At 49.0% G+C, this 22,736-nt stretch overlaps 1 protein-coding gene across 1 annotated transcript in view; it reads right to left on the bottom strand.

The window, feature by feature from the left end:
• LOC144937127 (protein transport protein Sec23A-like) overlaps nucleotides 1-16,280 on the bottom strand; it is a 35,285-nt gene extending 19,005 nt beyond the window's left edge. The window contains exons 1-12 of the mRNA XM_078864415.1: nucleotides 16,158-16,280; nucleotides 12,405-12,657; nucleotides 11,639-11,696; nucleotides 11,115-11,201; nucleotides 9,396-9,632; nucleotides 8,809-8,894; nucleotides 8,526-8,670; nucleotides 8,072-8,230; nucleotides 7,545-7,660; nucleotides 6,689-6,812; nucleotides 5,278-5,358; nucleotides 4,602-4,691 (exon numbers count right to left, since the gene is read on the bottom strand). Coding sequence (XP_078720541.1) covers nucleotides 4,602-4,691; nucleotides 5,278-5,358; nucleotides 6,689-6,812; nucleotides 7,545-7,660; nucleotides 8,072-8,230; nucleotides 8,526-8,670; nucleotides 8,809-8,894; nucleotides 9,396-9,632; nucleotides 11,115-11,201; nucleotides 11,639-11,696; nucleotides 12,405-12,625 — 1,404 coding nt within the window. The 5' untranslated portion in view covers nucleotides 12,626-12,657; nucleotides 16,158-16,280. The remainder of the gene's footprint in view (nucleotides 1-4,601; nucleotides 4,692-5,277; nucleotides 5,359-6,688; nucleotides 6,813-7,544; nucleotides 7,661-8,071; nucleotides 8,231-8,525; nucleotides 8,671-8,808; nucleotides 8,895-9,395; nucleotides 9,633-11,114; nucleotides 11,202-11,638; nucleotides 11,697-12,404; nucleotides 12,658-16,157) is intronic.
• Between the last annotated feature and the right edge of the window lie 6,456 nt (nucleotides 16,281-22,736).

The following is a 22,736-nucleotide window of genomic DNA, read 5'->3' as shown; positions in this document are numbered from 1 at the left end:
TGAACAATTCTGAACCTTTCAATAGTATTTAATTTCAAAGAAATATGTGGAAGAAGGAGCGGCCCAGGGCACTCGGCCATTAGCACTCCCCCCCGAATGGGTTGCTCCCGCAAATTTCTAAATTCAAAACTCTCACAGGCAAGCGGTGCGAGCTAACAGGCCGCATGACCATCCCACGTCACCACTCTGCTCAGCATCTTGTGGCTCTCAGCCATATGAAGATCTTGCTTTTGCGGCTCATAGGATCAGGATGTTTGGCTAACCTAGGGAATAGTGTCAGAGTTCTGTCCAGCCAAGGAAAACAAAGTTTGTTAAAAAGTGTGTATGATGAACAATGCTTGGTCCAAGCAGCATACAACCTTGGACATCCACGTGACCTCTGTCTGCGACCTGCTTGGAAGGTGGTGTACCAGTTGCCCAGCAGGGCGAGCAGACATCAGATTTTGTCCGTACACCAAGTCCTCGTTTAATGCAATAGATACGTTTCCCAAAAAGTGCCGAGTATCGATAAAGTTTTGCAAAGTACGATGTACGCACACAGTGAGATGGCGCGGGGCAAATAACTTGGGGTACACCACCACGCTACTGTATCAGCCACGCAGCTCAAGAAAGTAGTTTGCCGTAGACAGCTCAGACACCGCGTTAGAATGGTCGAAGAACCACGCGACAGCGAGAACGCGTTGCGCCAACACCACGCGTTGAGCGAGCGACTCGCCGTATTCGGGAGCGCGACGGTCAAACGGCGAAGGTGGTGGTCTCCCGTTTGTGCGGCAGGAGGGCTCCGGCGCGTACTGCTCGCTGGCACTGGGGGGCGGGGTGGCGGCCCCCATCGCGGTGCTGTGCGGCATGTACGCGTACGTGGTGCACGCGGCGTGCAAGCAGGCCAAGCGCGGCACCTTCGTGTGCGACGAGGAGAACTGCCGCTACGTGCCGGCCAACCGCTACCTCAAGTGCACCGTCATGCTCATCACCGCCGTGGGTAAGAGCCGCGGCCACTCGCAGGAAACTGCGCATCTACTAAGGGCCGCGTTTTGCGATTATTTAAGCGGCGAACTGGGCTTGCAATCCAGAAGCGGATGTCGCAGAACGACCTCCGAGATCCCTTCAAGTGAGCACTTGTCCGCACAGTAGTGGGCAGCAGCACTTTGTCGTCCACCCTGCCACCGAGAGTAATGTTTGTCGCTAGAGAGTCAAACTGATCATCATAACGCTCACGGCCTAATCAAGGGCATAACAACATTTAAATTGGATAATTATTTCCTGTAGTCATTGGTGACCGAGCTGAGAGACCATCCAACACACGACGATTGAGAATCCAGTTTTAATCCCATGCGGCCGCCTGGATTCAAACTCAGGGCCTCCGCAGCGGCAGCTCAGCGTTCACACCTCCGAGCCACCCGGCTGACCAAATTAAAATCCAACGTCTCTTCGTCTCTCTCGTGTTATTGCAGCCACGCTGCTGACCTGCTGGCTGCCCCACATGACCATCAGCTTCTACATTTCCTTCACGGGCAAACCCGCTCCCTGGACGGCTCAAGCCATCGCCTCCTGGATGCTCAGCCTGCCCTCCGCCCTCAACCCCTGGGCCAACTCCCTCTCACAGAGGTGCGTCTACTTGCATGCAAATTATCAGCTGTTGCGTCATCACTGTGGATTGTTGCTACCACAGGGACCGAACGAACACCAGCTAATGTAAATGTGTACGTGGCTCAACCCCTTTTGTGAGCCCACTGCAGGTGGGGCACTTCCACCAACACTTGAGTGGGCTGTGGTTAGTGCGGGTTGGCGAATGCTGGGAGCGTACTCTCGTCTAACGCCACTGGAAGCGGAGTGCAGCAATGAATGCTGCTGCACTGCCCTCTGCTGCCCGCAACGTAGCCCCCGCAAGCCCCACGACAACCTACTTGTGCGTGGCCATCGGCGCACTAGCGATCCAGGCTTAGAGCTGCTGAGCTTCTGAGCTATGAAAGAGATCGAGCACATTGCAGTTGATTTGGTCAGAGGCGCCTATTACCAATGCTTTCAAACTTTAATGTTTGTTGCCATGAAACTAGCGAGCAATGACATTAAGTGGCGTGTGCTGCACTGGCCATTAAGGAAACGAACACATCTTATCTACGTGTTGTGCGTGTTTTGGAATCTTACAATTAGCACACTGTGCCTTGAACCCATGAACCCACGTTCGAAAATCCCACTTCACGGCTGACATCAGTGACGAATATTCGAACCGGTGCCGTGCCTCCCCTGGGTCAACTCAGCCTTAAATGAGTACCCGGTGCGGTGTGTGAACATCGGCACTCTGGGGAGACAAAGGCGGTGGGGGCGGTGTGCTGCGAGCCCCCCCCAACGGCTTGCGCGGGCTAAGCAGGAGACGTTTATCTTGGCGCTTGGCATTGCCGATGGACCCCCGAACAGAAAATTTCGCAAGGCGATGACACAGCGCTGGAAGCGATGGCTGTGCTGCGCACGGGACTCAAGCGGTGAGCGGGCGGAGCGGGACAAAGGAGGACACAGTGAGCAGAGCCCCCAGCCATCCGCGGGGCAGCTCTCGCTACCCACCACGGCGGAGTGAAATCAATCTATTTAAATAACAAAAATCTTAAACAGGGAGCTGAAAGTAAGAAGGTGGTGACGGTTTACTTTCGTTTGAAGGCAATCTAAGTTGAAAACTAATTTATTTAAAACTGCTCTGTGTGTTTAGTTTGTTGTCCTTCCCCCGCACGTATGTCAACGTACCGTACGTATAAGAATAGTTTTGACCCTTTCTGGCAATAAAACAGGTTAAAACACCAAACTGAAACATTTTTGCAAGGAATCATGTCTGCATTATCCACATATACCCGTGGTGAACATGCAAACAAAACACGTGCTCTGATACTATATGCATTGTTTTTAAACTGATTGGTCATCCACACCAGAGACAACTTCTTTAGAGCCTAGTCTCAAACAGTATGAGACCAGAGGATGCTAAAAGGCGTTCAGCACAAAAACAATGCACTATCAGGACATTGAGAGCTTCGTGCTGTTCGCTTTTAGCGATCTCTGGTCTAACACTGTTTGAGACTAGGCTCTAAAGAAAGATATCTCTGGTGTGGACCAATCAGTTCCAAAGACAATGCATTTTCTACCAGAGCACGTTTTCGTTTGCTTGTTCACCACGTCTATATGTGGTTAATGCAGACACGATGTACCGTACCGCACATACTGAAAGTGTCATCACTTGTTGTCCCCACGAGCCGACCGTGTTGCGTTCTTTGCGTCACACGAAAGTTTGTGCAAGTCAAGTTGGACAATCTGCATATCAGCTGTATTTAATAACTATTTAAAGATTCACCCAACCCAGATTCGACCAAGGCTCATAATTTGGAATGCTGTTTTCATTAAGAAATACATTATTACTGTTGTTATCCCGTTTTACGTCACGTGTATTTCTCGCTTCTCCGTTTCATTTGTACGGCTCGTTGAGTCTTGATCGTTCTAATTTCCGAAATGTATCGTTAACATATAATTAACATAAATCTAACATAATCGGCTCTTATGCACACACTTCGATGCACCTTTACATGTATATGTAGATTATATATAGATAATGTGGAGATGTAGCGATTCACTTCCCCAGTGATTCGATGAATTGTCATAAAATCGGGACGCCGATTCAATGCAAGAAATTCTGATGATTATTGTCTCGTTTTTACAATCTTCTTTGTAAAATGTATCTTATTTCCATCCCGTTTATATATTTGAAATCGCTCCATTAGCATCAGTGTAACAACACATCATTTTCACATCATGCACATAGATGTTGTTGTTTAAACCACACCGATTCTAACACGCAATTCGGCACGTGAATCGTGAGCCTTGACAATAAATTGAATTGATGAACCGATGCCTCCATGACCCAAGCGTGGCTCAGGCCAGGTTCACATAGATACACCTGCCTGGCATTGCGCATGTCCAAGGACACAAGGCCAGGTATGCAAAGTGGCAGCACAGCACAAGGTGCACACTCAGCCCGTCCCAACTGCTCATCATATACCCTCCACTCCCGTGGCAGCCGTCCAAGCACTTACTGATTAACTCCATTTACTCTCTCGCCGATGGTCACGTGCCACCTTTTCAACGCATCCATTGCTACTACTACCATGGTTACTGGTCCCATGAATGTCAATCATTGATTCCTCCACTCATCTTGAGGACTCGCTCAACCAGACTGACCGTTCTGTCTCATCGATACCGTACTGCAGGTCACAACGACATTCACTCACTCACTCACCCACCCACCAACTCACCCACCCACCCAGCCATCCATCCATCCACCTACCCACACTGCAGGTCGCAACACTTTGCGTTCTGCTTCATTCCTCGCGCTGCTCGACTCTGAAATTCCGTCCCATTGTCTCTATTTAGCAATCTCTTATAATAAATAAACCTTGCTCAAATCCGAGGAATGTGCCAACTCTTTCGATAACAACGTTGATTGTGTTGTGTTTATTGCTGGCCAACCGACGTTTCAGGCCTTTGGGCTTGTGCTCAGCAAGTGCGTCATACATATATATAAAAGTGTGTCAAGGTGCGTTTAGGTGCGTTTAGGTGGCCCTCACCTGGTTGACAATGTCAAAGTAGATGGCCAGGGTAGTGCTGGAATCCAGCGAGCAGATCTTCCACTGGCACGTACCACCGATGCCCATCTCCTGCGGCGAGGATCACGATTGTCGGCAGAATTCAACGCCGAGGCGCACGGCTATCGGTGTTCGCGCAAAGGACAGCGGCGAGCACCGCGAAGCGCATCCCGGGAACGTTCACACGTCCGAGAGCCGCAACAACCACTCGCGGCGCATTCTCAAAGCGCATCGCCACTTTCATTAAGCGGCCTGCGCGGGCGACTTTAATCATAATCGCACGCGCCCGTTTAAAAATGTTTATTTAACCTGAAAAACGCACTCGCCATTCACGTGGCATTCTGAAAACGTTCAAGTGTTGAGAGCAGTGGAAAGAAATAAGCTGTTTCAACAAAGCCCTTGATTGCACTTTCTGTTGTCAGCGCCTTCAAACAATAAACGCCCCATGTAATTACACCCCTGCTGTGGCCAGCTGAGCTAATTACAAGTGTCGTGCTGCGATTGTCGCGAAAACATGAACCTAATTAAGTCAAATAAACAGCGAGTAATTCATCGAGTTAATGCAGATTTATCAAAGCGACGTGTAATTATACGGTTATCGTCCAGAACGGCCGGGTTGCAACGGGGAAGGCGGCTTATCGTCACGCGGGCGACTTACGTTCTCAGACACGCAGGGCCCCTTGGTGTTCAGCGAGACGCAAGGACCGATGGCTCCAGACACCTTAAGCTCTCGCGTTGTCTGAAATTACCATACAAATGAAGAGCACGAAAGATTATTTACACTTGGCACGATGGACACTCCCCCTCCCAGAAGCGGTACGTGCACGGGTACCGAATGTATCTATCGTGGTCTAACAGAATCAAGGCATCCAATGTCAGATTATATCGGTTATGCAAAGCTAATGGAAATTCACCTCTGACCAAAATTGTCAGATCTCTTGGATCTTAGCAGGCTTGAGCCCGGACAGTGCTTGGGTGGGTCGCCATCATGCACTCCGGGTTGCCATAGGCTGCTGCGGGGCTGTGTTAGGTGGTGGTCAGCAGCAAAACACATTGTTGGGAGGGATTTCTAAGCTCCCAAGCGCAGGATTCGCTCGGCGCACTGGTGAAGTATGGTAAAAAAAAATCTCTATGACCAACACAGAATGGGGAGGCCTCCATCCAGCAGTGGATTAACAAGGCACCATCACTTATTATTACTGCTGTCATGAGCATAAAAATAAATGTCAAACAAACGACTTGCGAATAATTTATGCAAGAGGTTTAATTGACTCACAAGTGGATTGCGTTCACATACGCCGCAATGAAACTGCCAAACCTCGCATCATCACCATCAGCCATGATCTATCCACTGCTGAATGAATGCCTCCCCAAGCCATCGGCATCTCTCACGATGCTGTGCTGGAGTAATCCACCACGCACCCACAGAACCGCCGATTTCATCGCTCAATATTTCTGGAAATGTTGCAACAATATTGGATAAACCCTACAAGGAGCTCGATGGGTTAGTCCCGCAATATTTACGGGAACCGATCCATTTTCATGGTCCAACGAGGTCGCCGAGATATTCCGATCGCCTTCTTCGAATGGCTCCGAGGTCAAGCCGAATTTCCTTGGGTGATCGGGCTTTTGCCAGTGCTGCTTCCAGGCTTTGGAAAACTTTTGCCATTGCTCATAGGACAATCAGAATTGTTCAAAAACTCACCTCTTTAAATAGGCCTCTATCCCCTAGTTCTGGCCGTTTACCCTGCAGGTTCTGTTTATTCGCTGCTTTCCATACACGGTGGCGCATTGGGATATACGGATGAAACGTGCCTTACAAATGTAAATTGTTATTAATTATGATACAGGTTGGTCCAAATGCCTTGTGACCTCCAATTAATTGAGCCCTATTTATTTTCCTTTGCATATCCATTTACGTTTTAAATAAACGTTACTTCCAAAAATATGAAGTATTAGAGAATAAAAATGGGGGTCACAATACATCTGGACCACCCTGTACTGTTAAGTGCATACTCGGGCAAACAACACACAAGTGGGGGTTTCACATTGCAAGCTGCTATGCTCACCTTGACTTCAAGGACAGCTCCAAAAGCCATGCGCAGGTTTCCCTGGAAGTCCCTGCCAAACACTCGCTGGAACGTCTGCTTGAAGAGCGACGTATTGAAGGAATCGCCCATCACCATGTAGCCGCTGGAGAACAAAACTCGACAACGTCACATCGACTGCATCGATCCGCAAGCCAGGGGACACACGCGGAGACAATCTTTAATTTTGTCGTTGCATTTGCCTACGCGCTTAGAAATAAAAATACACAAGGGACACCTTTACACTTTCATCGATCGGATCCGAAACAACTTTCATCTGATGGGAATGATCAACCAACAGAGCAATCTAATGACAATTACTTGAACGTGTAAAAAGTAGATGCCCAACAGCTATCGCCTCTACAGTATAAGGGGTTGGATTACAAGATAATAAGTTCAAGTCCGAATTATCTCAGTATTTATGCACCTTGCCATAAAGATCTGATCCACTAAACAGGACAAATTAGGTCGCATTCCAAAATCCATGGATCGTGTTGGGTTGATTTAGATAATAACGCTACGTGTCGATTAGATAATGACACACTGCATTCCAATCAATGCATTGGGGTCATAAGCTAGACCAAACCAAATACACACAAGTACAAAGATCTCCCGTGTAGGCTGCATCGGTTGCCGGGGCAAGTGCTCTTAGTGAGCGCTTATAAATACCAGAAGAGCTCATAAGGTGACGGTGCGTCCCCCACGACGGGGAGAGAGACACGCAAACTTCAAATATACAGCAGCAGGCGTCAGGGTCGGGACCGAACCCACGACCTCCTGCACACCAGGCGAGGGAGATAGCGTCTGGGAACACGTGTGCGTGGTGCAGGTGGTGTACCCAGTGAGGTTGGGGCAGCACTTCATCTCCAGCAGACCAGTCTGGTCCAGCGCGCAGGCGTAGATGTCAATGGCATGGCCGTTGACCGTGGCACGGTTTGCCAAAGCTTCAAAGTGCTGACCGTGCACGGAGGTCGGGGGTGGGATGGGAAGGCAAAGAAGAGCGTTGTGCAAAAAACGCGCGAGCGCTACAACGATGCAGTCTTACGCGACATCCCAACGCTCCAGTGGTGCAAAGCGATGCGAGGCGCCACTCACAAACCTCAAACCAAGCCAGGGATACAAACCTTCTTGAGAAGGACAGTGTCAACTACCAAGAAAGTGTGTCACGCACCAAAGAAATCGTTCTCATTGTGCAAAGGACCAATTTCTTGCGTGACACTCGAACAGAGGAAAAAAAAACAAATAAAGCATCTCCACCCAAGGTTGGCACAAACCTAGCCTTGTCAATTAGGGTGTAAGAAACGCCAAGAGGTGGAGGAAATTGGAACGAGCCCGAGCAAATTTGTGAACTGACAGCATGCCAACCTTGGTTGCTTTCTTCATGTGTTTGACATTGTCCTTCTCAATGTCGTGCCAGGAACGGATGGGCGTCTTCAGCTCCTCGCCAACGACCATGCCAGGCCCTTGTGTTGGGGGCCCACCCGTGAACAGCATGATCCGGGCGCCCGCGTTGGGAAAAGTGCACTGTCGGGTTCAAGAGCGTCACCAACAACAGGAGTTTGTTAGTGGGTGGGGGAGGCAAAACACAACTGCAAATCAGCACAAAGAAATAAACAACTGCCGACACAAAAACGATAACTGCGTAGGTTTTCTCGGTGTTTTTCAGGTCGCACCGCGTATTGTTCGGCACAATGTCTAATGTTTCGCTCCACGTGCTGGGAGCCGTTTTTTTTTTTCACAAACCGAACTCGGCTCCTGAAGACGCGTCGGAGAGCCTCCCGACACAAATTGCTGCGAGCAACACTGTGAATTTCTTTACCTCCAGCAATCCCACGGCAATGGAGAGGGCAGTGCCGGTGGATCGCAGGGCCCTCTTGCCCTGCTGCACGGGCCATGGGTCCCTCTGCAGCTCCCCCAGCAGGTCCGTCATAGCCATGTCGATGTTCTGCACTGGCTGAAGAAACCTGCAGACGTTGGCAGAGAAAGGCGAGCGTTGTGAGCGTGCGTCGCAAGTCAAAGGGCTGGACTGCGTCATCTTTTGTTGTTGCTGCTGTTGTTGTTCTTGTTTTCGTCAGATGTCACCACCGAGGAGAAGCCTTTACCGGTTGTGAACTGGAGAATGCTGAGGCTGGACTGGCTGAGCCTGGCCACCTTGGGAAGCAACTGGTCTCATCAGCCCGAGCATATCCTGTTCACAACAAACAAACAAAAACCATTACTGGATTGTAATAAATATTTTCCATACTTATTGAGTCGGGATGTTGCCGTGTTTTAATGGTGAGCGAGCACTGGTCTTGCAACCCAGAGTTCGGTGGTTTGATTTGATGTCCCGGCTCATCAATTGAAACCAGTATAAATGAGCACAACACTGTCAGTCCATTGGCAGGTCGGAAATTGGTGGGTTAAATTGTTACCTCTTCCAATATGTCTGGCCAGCATGGAAAATTAAGCCAAAATACACTCCAGAGCATCCTCTAGTGTGGGCCCCTCTGCCAGCAGTGGCATGCGTAAGGAATTGCAGGGCTGTGCCATTATTACCACCCTTTTAGCATTTAAACCCTTCCCCATCCACCCACTCACCCCAAACCCACTCATTATATCTGAGGGACAAAGGTGGTACATCCGCACACATTACTTCGAGGACACAACACAGTTGTGATCTTGGTCGGGGGGGGGGGGCGGGAGGCACCTGGATCTGCTTGGCCGCCAGGTCCTTGCTCCCGCGGAACACGTAGCTCTTGGCGATGCCCTCGGCGCCCAGCTCGTGCACCTGGACCATGCGGCCGAACGTGATGAGGCCAACGAGGGCGGCGGGCGGCAGCAGGCTCAGCGACATCTGCAGCGACTCCTTGAGCGCCTGCAGGTCATCGTCCTCCAGGCACGTGTCCACCACGTAGAGGAAGATGGGCGGCAGGGTGGTGCCGCGCTGTGGGCGAGAAGGGGCCAGACAGCGACCCGCGTCGTTATCGTCGTTACTGTCGTCGTCATCGTCGTGGGCCATCGTCAACTCACTTCTGATTGAAGGTCTCCCCCCCCACCCCCCCAGTCGTCGCCAACTTTTAGTGATTCGATGCGACAATCGATTGAGTGCGCATGCAATAGACATATTTCACGGCACAATCGGTCTTTTTCGTTATTCCGGAACGCTCTTCTTTCCGATATTAGGAAGCCACTGGAGCTATGCACTTTTAAATCCAGATTGAAAGCTCGCTTCTTTAGAACTGCTTTTTTGTGTTTAGTTTGTTATTCTTTCCCCGCACCTCCGATTAGCGCGGTTGGCTAGGTACGGTGTGAAAGAATTTAGACGTACATAGAGCTACACATGCATTCATTCAAACACACAAGACAGGCAATTCTCCTCTTGAGCGCAGCGCTTCACGCTAGCACCACCTGCTGACAACCTTTTGAAGTGCCGAATTGGGACACGAATTTCATTTAAGCCATTATCATATTTTCATTAAATTTACAGCGGGTTGTCATAGGCAATTGGGTCTACATGGTCGGCAGCAGAGGGAATTGCAGCAAAATCCAAAGTAACACTGCGCCTCTAAGCTGTCATGTCTATGCTGGCCACCTTAAACAATCCGCACTGACCACAATGGAGTACAGGCAGTCTACAGTTTACGACGATCCACATTTACGACGTATATATAATGCCACCATGGATAGATTCACGATGCATCTTCCGACATGACTCCGAACACATCTGAACAGGGTCAGTCTGGTTTCCGGTGTGACTTTTGTTATTCTCAAATGTTTTTGTGGATTTTTACATATTAAACCCTGTTAAACATGGCTGATGTTTTTACTGATTCTACTGTCTGTGGGAAAACAGGGTCCTAGATATATGAAGACGGGATTATCAGGAACGCGTCGCAACGTCTATAAAAGCGGGGACCGCCTGTACTGTCGAATAACCCCTCCTGGAACCGCTCAACATGGGGAGCTCTCATCCAGCAGCGGACCGACAAAGGGCCGTAGATCAGAGGTTGCAACCGGGTACCCGATACCCGTACCCTACCCGATACCCGGCTACCCGTACCCGGCCGGGTACGGGTACCCGTTTGCGACCCTGGTGCGGCCAGGTACGGGTACAGGTAGACCGTGAGTCACTGGTGAGTAACTGTTTGTCACTCATTTCCCAACGTCTTGTCTCTTCTCACAATTTAAGTTCCTAGAATCAACCCACCCGCGCCTGCAACATGGCTTCATCCCAAGAGGTCGCAATCAGGTACCCAATACCCGTACCCTACCCGTACCTGGCCGGGTACAGGTAGGGTACGGGTATGGCCGGGTACGGGTAAGGAATCAAAACCCGTTTGCGACCTCTGCCGTAGATGTAGGTGAGGTCAATTTGGCGATGGTAAACTAAACCACTGTTGGCATAGCTTACGAGAAGCGTTCTTACCTGTACGATGTATTCAATGGTGGAGAAGTGAGGTACAAGCTCTGCAGGCTGGTTCACTTCTGAAATCCCAGCGTACGTAGGTGGAAACTGTCAAACAATGCACAAACCACACAGGCGCATGTTTACAGGGACTCCTCAACTTATGAACGAGTTAGGTTCCAGAGGTCTGTTCATAAGTACAACTTTACTCCTGTCCTTCCAAACATGTTGTGCGGCATGTAGACTAAACACGGGGAGTGGCTTTAAAATTTGTATAATATCCTGTAGATGTAGATGCCACTGGTTCTTAATGTTCTGCAAACGTAGATGCCACCATCGCCATCTATTTCACGGCGATTGAACTTTACGACTCTCGGTCCGAACAGGCAGCTGAACATACGGACAGGTTTCTTCATATCTCTGAAAGTTTGTAAGTTGAATGTTCGTAAGTTGAGGAGTCTCTGTATCATTAATTCAATGCCTATGTGGATTTATGTGAACCTGTAATTAAACGTTTGTGGCAAAAAGAGCAAAAAATTACCAACCGGATTTCTTTGAAGGCAAAAGTTGCATGCCCACAGCTTCGCGTTGTAATCCACTTGGCTGTAAAAAAAAAGATTTTACGAATGACGGCGATGTTCAGCTCAAGGCTATACAGAATTGTAAAATCCCTTTTTTATCCGGGAAAACATTGATGAAGCTCACGATTGTATTTTAGTACAGTCCAGAATCACGATGTTTGGGGCAATTCCTTACATAGTGTGATATGGGACCACATGATGGGATAACTAAATCAATTCACGCTAATTGGTCAGCAACCTAACTAATATTTTTATTAACTTTGTGCACCAGTGCCAGTGCAGCATCAGCACAGATTTTGTATGCGTATTGTACCATCCTCTCCTAATCACCTCATAGCCCTGGGGGATATGCGTCTCACACACGGCAAAATCTGCTTCCGTGGGGCCGTTCTTGAACGCGCAAGGGGCGGCTGCACTGCTCTGCGAGATTTCCCCACAGGTTTTATCCGTCTCACAAAGTCACACCGGCAGCACAATTGTAATACAATTGGGGAGGGAGGGGTGTGGAAGACAACCAGATTATAACTTTAAAAATCAAGTCTGCACAATCCCCTACAATCTCCGAGGCGACAACGCCTGGCTGAATCCCATCTTATTAACGTCCCCGGAAACAAAGTCGGTTGCTGCTGGGTCAGAGGTCAGACTTGTTATTACTCCATGGGGTTGGGTGTGAGGCTTGGGGGGCGTGGGGGGTTCGGGTGGGTGTGGAAGCCCTGCCAGCGCTACACACCACAGCGGGTTGAGGACGGCACGGCACGTGGCGCGGCTGCAAAGCACCGGCTCGTACTGCACGGGCGGGAGGTCGGGCCGCTCCTTGAGCGGCGTGTAGAGCCCGCCGAGGGGCACCACCAGCTTGGTGGCCTCGATGCGGCTCGAGGGCCACACGTTCCAGCTGAAGCGCACGCCGTCGCGCTCCTCGCCCTGAGAGATGAACTCCTGGTACGTGGCCATGGCTGACCGTCGGCGGGTGTCTCCTCCGGCTTCTGCGGAGACAGAACTAACTGAAGTGTGTGTGTGTTGTTTGCACCTCCGATTAGCACGGTTGGCTAAGTATAAAGGATGTTCAACATACATACGCGTGTTAAAGTTTGGCCCAGCAAAGGCATTAGAAAGTCCTATTCGGCCCCTAGTCAAGAAAGGATCCCCCCTATCTCTGTTGTAGATAATCATCGTTATCATAATCAGTCTTTAATAGTCTATCTCTGGATGAAAGCCTTCCTTAGCCGTCACCATCTCTCACAAACCTGCGATGGTGGACGTCCTTTCGTGGTGGATGCCCTCTCAAGCACGTCCCCTCCCTCCTTTGTCTGTCTGTCACTCCATCATTAGTCTCATTAACCACCCATCATCCCTTCCTAGTGCTGTGTTCTGCCCAAACCCACTAACTTTGCACAACAGTCAAGACGATGTCTTTAACCTGTGAATGTTATTCAACAATACAGCAATATTTGATTTCATAAAGTGTCTTCATATAAATGTATCTCAAGACACGTGAGTGTTTGGCGTGTGGGAGAAAGCTCAGAGAATAACCCACGCATACAAGGAGAGGAACACACTCAAAACTCTGCACCGATGCATTCAAAATATACCGCCGTACTGCCATCTCCTGACTACCTCGCAACCCAAGCCTACAACACCTGGCACTCCCAGGACTTTGCCCAGCCAAGAACTGTAGTAACCAAGCTCAACTCTACTTTGCTATAGAGGGCTGACCGCAGAAGGCATGCAGGATATCTGCTCGAGTGTTTGAACAACGTAAGCTCATTATACCTTCGTCAAATAATTAATCCCTTTGCACATTAATAAAATATCACATTAAATCATTCACACTCATTTTGTGCAGAAACATGACAGATCTGTTAACTTAACACGATATTAAAACATGAAGTGTAGTTTTAAATATGTACATTACCGATATTCCACAAAGAGGTGTTATATATTTTTTAAAATTGTATCTACCGCACAAAATGTTTTAGGTCTGGTTCTTGCCTATAACACCCTGCAATTCAGCAGCATTAGAAAAGCGGTCCAGAGTGTGTTTTCTGTAATAAGAAAAATGTTTAATGGTCAACAATTTCACAGGGGAAAAAAATGTTGGTTTCATGTGACGAAACAGATGCTTGTCAGTTGAGTATTTATCATTCTTGTAAGTGAGAACCCACCTGAAGCAGGTACAGGAATTTCCTATTTTGAAATATCGTGGCCTAAATGATCGTACCAAACTGGTGCGTGTTCATTCACGTCAACTGGGCTATTATTGTCGCGTTAGTGTTTGCAGTTCCGCTTGTCGTTACGTCAACAGTTGGGAAACTTGCGTCACAACTTAAAGGGAGTAACTCTGGGTGGGGGGTGATTGATAGGCTGTCATGCAGCATAAGGGGCAGGATCTTAATCACCAGTGGCCAGGATCCATCCACTGCTTGATGAAGGCGTCCACCTAATTCGTCACCACCTCTCGATGTTAACAATCAACCCCCCCAACACCTGGCACACGAGCAAACTTCATAGTCCCTTCGAGTGATGTTACCCTGCCCAAACCCCACTTCAACGTTCTTAACAGTCAACATAATGACGTCTATAACCTGTGCACTGTCTAATTAATAATTTTTGGTCTAATTCATGGCAGGAGAAACGTATGTACGTTGAACTTCTTTCGTGTCGTACTGAGCCAGCCGTGCTAATCGGAGGTGCCCATTTCGATGAGCCACGTTACCGATTCAACGGATGTAAAAACAAATATTCAAACAAAACTCTGATCCTATTACACTATTACAGGTTCATACATGGAATATAACTTGGGAGTTGTAATCTCATAGAAGCTATCACAGAAATGGGCTGACTGCTGAGATATGCCAACGTATTTCTAGGGCCAATACAGAATCCGAGGCATGCAGACAAATATTACAAATCCCATTCTCAAAAGCTGTACTACATTTACATTATATTCTTGGTTCTTTCGGTAAAGTCACGTAGAAGGGAAATAATAAAATAATAATACAAATATTAAACAATAAAAATTGTCACGACGTTTCGACTGCAACACAAGCAATCATCATCAGGTGTGAAATCCACAGCTGGTAAACGTGGCACTTTTTTAAAAAATTCTTGCTGTTGATTTCACACCTGATGATGATTGATTGTGTTGCAGTCGAAACGTCGTGAGAATGTTTATTGTTTTATATTTGTATTATTTTATTAGTTCCCTTCTACGTGACTTCACCGAAAGAACCAAGAATATGAACCCCTGCAGTCACGAAAGTTTTAAATAAAAATTTTACATTTACATTCTTGAACAGCTTACTCGTAACAGCTGTACGCCGTGGCGGACATGGTGGGATTCTGTGACCATACTTCACCACGCTGGTCAATGCGGGTTTGGTGAAGACGGGCTGACAGGGGGAAGCATAGAAGTACAGAAACAGCTGCTGGGATACATCCCACACGTATCGGTCGCGTTGGCAACAGCTGCTAAACGTGGCATATGCGGGTAGATGCCACAGAGTCTGCTCGAGTCAAACTTTACCCATTGAATACTCACACAAAGTTATCGCATTAACCCGGCAGAACGTCAGCTACCCAATGTTGTTGCTGTTTTTACTTATAGGCGAAAGGCAACGGGTGTGATGAAGACGTAGCCTTGGATGTAATGAGCGACGTTCAATTCAGCGGGCGTATTAACAAGGCAGCACAATTAAGAACAAAAGCCAAAGGCAGGGAGGGCGAGTGTGGGGGGGGTAATCATCGCTCGGATGTGACCACGGCGGCCAGGGTTCAATCACCAGCCAAGGCTAACAATGAGTGCGGTGAGCGATATCTCAAAACGGCATCCTCCACAGTCCAGCGTGGTGAAGTATGGTCAAACACCCCCCCCCTCCTCCCACGTCTCCCTACCTCCAACCAGGACCGACCGACCACGTCGCGTGATGGAGACCCTTCAAATCACAAGTGGATGTGACACTACGGGGTCTAATAGGGGGGGGGGGGGTGGATACCTTCACTCCGGATACGGCGGCGACTTGGGGATTTAGTTGCCCACTGACCGCCTCTTCATAACCGTTGTCGTTCATTCAGAGGGGGGCCCCCCATTCAGAGGGGGCCCCCCATTCAGAGGGGGCCCCCCATTCAGAGGGGGCCCCCCATTCAGAGGGGGCCCCCCATTCAGAGGGCCCCCCCTGTTTTAACTTTAACCACGAAGACAAAGCCCCCCCCACATCTAGCCTGCTCCCTATATCCTCGACAGTAGCACCCGAGGGTGGCCAACACCACGCCCGGGGCCGCCTTTGTCTCCCCGCACCAATGTCCTCGTCCGAGGCCGAGGAGGGCCTCAGGTTACCGGTTCGGACAATCGTCACCGGCGTTGGCCTCGTTGAGCGGAAATCGAACTCGGGTCGCCGGGTTCGTAGCTGACCGCCACGCGAACGATCACTGACACGGACACGCCGCCGACGACGATGATGATGATGGTGATGCCCCCTCCTCTTACCTTAACTCGACACGGCTGTCCGCTGTTCGCCGCCCGCTGAGCGAGAGAGAAGTCTGCCTGGCTCACGAGACGGCGGTCGGCTTCCACACAAGATCGCTACAGCGGAGAGGCCGGGAGAGGGGGGGGTGATGGGGGGGTGATGGGCGGGGCGAAGTTGGGAGCGTCACGGGGGTTGGGGTTTAGCCGGCCACCTTGCGTGGGGTAAATACACAGCCACATACTAATACACTTACACACACTTACACACTTGCACACAGTCACATACACACACTAATACACTCACACACACACACAGACACACACTCACACACTAATACACTCACACACTTACACACCCAGCCACTCACACAGCCACACTCACACTAATACACACTCACACACCCACCCAGCCAGCCACACACAATTACACCCACCCACACACTCACACACACAGCCACCCACACGCACCCAACCACATACACACCAGCCATACACACATTAGCCACACACGCAAAGACAAAGATCCCCCGTATAGCCTTAACAGACTGTTGGGGCAAGTGCTGTTAGCGAGCACCTATAAAGGCCGGCACTGTGGCACACGAGGGGGTGGGTGGCCAACACCACGCCCGGCCGCCTTTGTCTCCCCAGTGGCGATATTTAAGACAACGCACCAGATACTCATTTGAGGCTGAGTCGACCTAGGGGAGACCCGGGACCGGTTCAGATACTCGTCACTGGTGTTGGCCGTGAGCAGGGACTAGCGCTCCACACACCCATCCACACCCCCCGTGTTAAGCTATTGACGTTTAGATCGTGTACCTCTCGCGATGGAGATGTGTGCCCCACGCGATGCTCAAGCCCAACGCGTGTCTATTCATGTCGGTCGTAGGTAGGAGGTTACATTAATGAGTCTGCGGGAGCCCTAACGCAGGTTCCCTCTGGGTGTGTGATCTTCCACGAAAGTCCATGGTGCATCCTAAACCGCATCCATTGCACAGACCATGGCAGGTGTGGATATAAATTTAAATATATATATTTAAATCTAACCAGGTAAAAACAAGGCCGTAGCCATGGAGTCAACATTGGGGTGGACCAAATCTTCCAGGGTGTCTGGGGGTCCCAACCCAGAAAAATATCTAAATTTGAAAACTAATTTTCTGGCTAAAATATTAAAAAATGCACTAACACATGGGATGGACTTTTTTTTTTACAATAATGTCGAATAGCGTATTGGATTACATTGCTCTGTTTTTACTTTTTTACCATTTCTTGTTTCATTGTATGTAATGGCAGAGATTAGGGATTAATAAATTACAACCATAACCACAATCATATAAACAGATATCTATGCATTGATTTATATGAAGACAAGTCCAGATATTTCTCTTATTGGTTCTTTCGGTAAAGGCACGTAGAAGGGAAGTAATAAAATAATAAAAATAAAACACAAAATTTTTTATTGTGTTTTATTTTTTTTATTTTATTACTTCCCTTCTACGTGACTTTACCGAAAGAACCAAGAAGATGAATCCCTGCAGTCACGAAAGCTTTAAATCGAAGTCTAGATATTATGGCCAAGGTTTAGCAAATTGTTTTTATTTACATAGCATAGCAATTCTATTTTTTATAGCAATATATTGGGAGGGGGGGGGTCATTTTGAGCATATTTGAATAATGGGGGGGGGGGGTGTCCCCACCAATATATTATAATCACGGCCTTGGGTTAAAATGCCCACTGAGCTATGTAGCTCATTTTCAGAAGTGACCTGGCCACAAGTGACTTCTTAACACGTGGCAATTCATAGCAGTAGCAAGCTACTCCAAACGCGTGTTTGCTCAAAGTGGAGGGAGGGTGGGGGAGCTAAAGTGCCCGGAGTTTGACATCAGCCATACGGGGGGGATAAAAAAAAGAACGAAGAATTTTAAAGCAACGTGGCCTTAAGAGCGGAATGGGCCCTCACATCGCCTGTAGCGCCACTCGTGTCGCGATTGCCACCCCTTAGTAAGATGGCCGAGCGCTGGCTCTGTCGAATGCGGGCCCTACGCGCGTGCGATTTGCCGGACTCTGAACCGCACTCTGCAGATTATGAAGACAGAGATTTCCCCCTTCTATATACTGGGTGGAGGGGGGGAGTTTGGTAAGCAAACGTTGCGGGAGGGGGCGGGGGGGGGGATCGATACGTCCCGTGTAGTTGTGTATCAGACGAGATATTGACACCGGGTACAATTTGGGGTGGCGTCTGGTATGCAGGAGGGCGTGGGTTCGATCCCGATCCCGACGCCTGCTGCTGTATATTTGGAGTTCGTATGTCTCTCTCTCTCTTCCCGTGGATTTGTTCTTCTCCAGGTCCTCCAGTTTCCCCCTCCACGTTAAGAAGCACCTTGCCGTTTAGATTATTTGTCTGCTATACATTTCCACGTGATGGTCAGCCACTTCGTTGAGCTATCATTTGTGGCCAGGTCGCTTCTGAAAAATTAGCTAATAACTCAGTGGGCTTTACCTGGTAAAATATTTTTTTCATGATTCGCTAACCTTTCCTATACTTTGCACTCCCATCGTGTCTTCGTATTGTTTGTTGCAACTTTCTGACCCCGTGCCCCCTTTTACTGGACATCCGTGAGAAAGAGCTTCACAGCTTATCGGATTCCTCCAGCCCCCCCAAAAAAAACACCCCATAGATTCCGACTTTTCCGGGACGTCGCGTTCAATCCGGACAATACGGTCACCGCCGAAGTGAACTGCGAAATGCAATCGTGTGTCAGAGGGCGTTCGGGGTGTGTACGTCACCACGACTGGCTGGACCTGCCACGTGGATTAAAGTCGCCCTGCAGGCACGCGGCCACGTGGGACCGGTGGTATTGAGGCGTGGTGACTGACAAGCACCCCCACCCCACGTGCCGTCACTTATATAAGTGGCAGCCTTTGGTTGTTATTTCTTTTTCATTGAGAAATAAGCGCGGTTAGTTTGGAGGGTGTTGTCTTTGTTGTTGTTGAGAATTTCGTCTTCGATTTTCATTCCAGTGTTCAGAGACTGGTTTTATACCTAGCAGTAAGGGTACATATGCTGTGCGATCAATGATAATAGTAACATATAAATGTCAACTTTATATAGATTATATTGGTTTCTGTAATAAATATTGTCTAAGTATTGAATTATAATAATTTACACACAAAAACTTAAGAATGCTCACGTTCTCTCCGTCTGCATTAGTTTCACCGGGGGGGTTTGAGAAATGTTACGTCACATCAAAATGAGCAACTTGAAATTAATATAGACAACACGTTCTACTTAATTAAATCGACTTTTTTAATAAATGTTTTCTCCTACAACATCAGAGTGCAGCGCCACATTAAATACGCACTACAATGACAATCGTTTAAAGCGATTTGAAGCATGTTTTAAAAAAAAATTGGGGGGGGGGGGGGGCAGAGCTTTGTGACGTCATATTTGAGGGGGGGGTCTGACTTTTTGTGACGCCGTGTGACGAAGGGCGGGGGGGGTCAAAAATCATCCAAAATCGCGTAACGTAATTTATGGACGGCCACTAAGCATACAGTGGCTTTTGACATGGGAACGTGGATTTTCTGCCCTCAGCCCCGTTGCTCGTTTGAGCAGGGAGACACTTCGATTTTAATCGATAAACAATACTTTAAACATCCTGTTGCCAAGTGAAACACCGCAAATACTGTTACAATACATTGGGTGTCACCAGAGGGCGCAATGATATCTGTTTACCATAGGTCGCAAACGGGTTTTGATTCCTTACCCGTACCCGGCCGCACCAGGGTCGCAATCGGGTACCCTATACCCGGCTACCCGTACCCGGCCGGGTATCGGGTAGGGTACGGGTACCCGATTGCTACCTCTGGGATGAAGCCATGTTGCAGGCGCGGGTGGGTTTATTCTAGGAACTTGAATTATGAGAAGAGACAAGACGTTGGGAAATGAGTGACAAACGGTTACTCACCATTGACTCACGGCCTACCCGTACCCGTACTGGTAGTATTAGCCACCCCAAGTGGCACCGACCAACCCTGTCGCATGGACTAAGGGGCCGTTCATAAATGACGTCACGCACCTAGGGGGGGGGGGGGTCAGACATTTGTGATGATGTGTGACGAGGGGGGGGGGGGCTGAAAAATGTGACGTCACATCAAAATGCGCAACTTTAAATGAATATAGAACTGTTATAACAACATCAGAGTGCAGCGCCACATTAAATACGCACTACAATGACAATAGTTTAAAACGATTTGAAGCATGTTTTATTTTCGAAATGGAAATATGGTTTGGGGGGGGGGGGCAGAGCTTTATGACGTCATATTTTAGGGGGGTCTGACTTTTTGTGACGCCGTGTGACGAGGGGGGGGGGGGGTCAAAAATCGTCCAAAATCGCGTGACGTCATTTATGGACGACCCCTAAGGCACAATCCTGCTTTCAAGTATCCCCTACGCAGTGCACCTGCATCAAGTACGGGGCTTCTCTTTCCCACGACAGCCACGGATTTCGCGACACCGCACTCGAAGGCACGCACAGAAGATCGTCAAAGAATCGCGCCATCCGTGCCACATCATCCTGGCGGTGTCGCTGCGATCCACACGGCGTCGACTGCTGCTGCTGACTCCTTTGAAAAGTCAAGTTCATTTATTAGGTATAGCCCTGTGAGCCATTCGGCTCTTGAATCGGGTGCAACTGCAAAAAAACAAAAAACAAAAACATGAACAAAAAAACATCTTAAAGTGAATATGTGACTGAGTGCAAACAGAAAATCCAAGAAAAGACAGCAAAATATTGCAGAAAAAAACACCGTACACCAACGCTGTGTGCAAAAATCCCAGTGGTATGCAAGTCAGACAACCAACAACAACCACAAGACAACTTAGATTAGGGCCATCAGTTTAACTCTTTACTACAACAAACAAACATGGCTAAACAAATACACTTTTCGAAATCACCAAAATAAAGCCATGAAACCAACTCTCAGGAGCGCGTCACAACACTGCTGCTTTTCCCTCCTGCCACACGAAACAAGATGGATTGCATACATTGGAACGATTTTACTTCTGTAAAGCGTCAATAATAAAGGTTATTATTTTAAAAGAATAGTGTACCAATTTTACATGCTGTGGCGGGGGTAATATATTTAATTCAGACGTCGCTGTCACGCATACAACAAGCTCGTATAGTATCGAATATGCTGTTACGGCGTGAGGCCCATTCTGCTCTTAAAGCCACGTTGCTTTAAACTCGACTTTTTTCCCGTATGGCTGATGTCAAACTCCGGGCCCTTTATCCCCCACCCCCTCCACTTTGAGCAAACACGCGTTTGGAGTATTTGGCTACTGCTATAAATTTCCACGTGTTAAGCCACTTGTGGCCAGGTCGCTTCTGAAAGCGAACTACGTAGCTCAGTGGGCATTTACCTGTGACGTCTAATGGTATGCTGCACGACACGTGGATGACCAGGGCTGTCCATAAGGGGGGTGGAAGGGGGAGGGTTGCGGGGCCCAGGGCAAATCCCACCATGTGGGGTCTTCAGACTAAGCCAGAAGCATTCCATATGACACCGTGACGTCGAAGGGCGGGCACCCCCTAACGCGCGGGGTCCAGGGCGGCCGCCCCGAATCGCCGTACCCCAGCGATGGGCTCCGTGGATTGCAATGGGCAAGTGTGTGCCGTTGCCTTTTACTAGTTTCAGTGTTTGAACACAGCAGATAGAACTTGAGAAGAGCCATTAGAGTCATTGGAATTATACGCCGTAAATATTAAGTTGGGGGTGGAGCTGTGGGTCTGCAACGAGCCCGGCGAAATGGGTTCTATCCCTGGCAACGGCACATTTTAATCAACTCGCCCAAAGTGTTTTTTTTGCGAGCCGTTTCACCCGGAGCAACACGGTGTGTCTGTAACGTGAAACGTAATGCAGTTTAATTTCACCGTCGTGCCCTTGGGCAGAGACAAAACCTCCGCTCCCATTCCCTGGGCGATTCCACTGCGCACAGCGTCACAGCCCCGCAGCCAACTTCCCACGGGTGGTAAAACTCGTGTGATCGCTTTTAGTTCTGTGCGTGGGTGTGGACAGCGCAACAAATGAGCACCTTGTGCGGTGTGTAGTAAACATCGCCACGGGGGAGACAAAGGCGGTCGGGCGTGGTGCTGGCCACCCACCCCCTCGTGTGCGTGCCGGCCTTCATAGGTGCTCGCTAAACAGCACTTGCCCCAACAGTCTGTTAAGGCTATACGGGGGATCTTTGCCTTTGTTGTGGGGAGCGGTATGTCGACTCAGGCTCCAATGAGTACCTGGTGCGATGTTTCCACACCGCCACTCGGGAGACAAAGGCGGCCGGGTGTGGTGCCACTCGTGTATCATGCCTGCCTTCATAGGTGTTCGCTAACAGCACTTGCCCCAACAGTATTTTAATGCTATAGGGACATCTTTGCCTTCGTCTTTGGGGAGCGGTAGTGCAGTGGTTACTGTGCTGCGCTACGAACTCGGCGACCTGAGTTCGATTACCGCTCACGGCTAACACCAGCGACGATTATCAGAACCAGTCCTAGACCTCCCCTAGGTTGACTCAGCCTCAAATTAGTACTTGGTGG

Source organism: Lampetra fluviatilis, chromosome 18 (assembly GCF_964198595.1).
Source record: "Lampetra fluviatilis chromosome 18, kcLamFluv1.1, whole genome shotgun sequence".
Taxonomy (NCBI): domain Eukaryota; kingdom Metazoa; phylum Chordata; class Hyperoartia; order Petromyzontiformes; family Petromyzontidae; genus Lampetra; species Lampetra fluviatilis.
The sequence above is the reverse complement of the archived record's forward strand: the minus strand, read 5'-3'. Positions and strand labels throughout refer to the sequence as shown.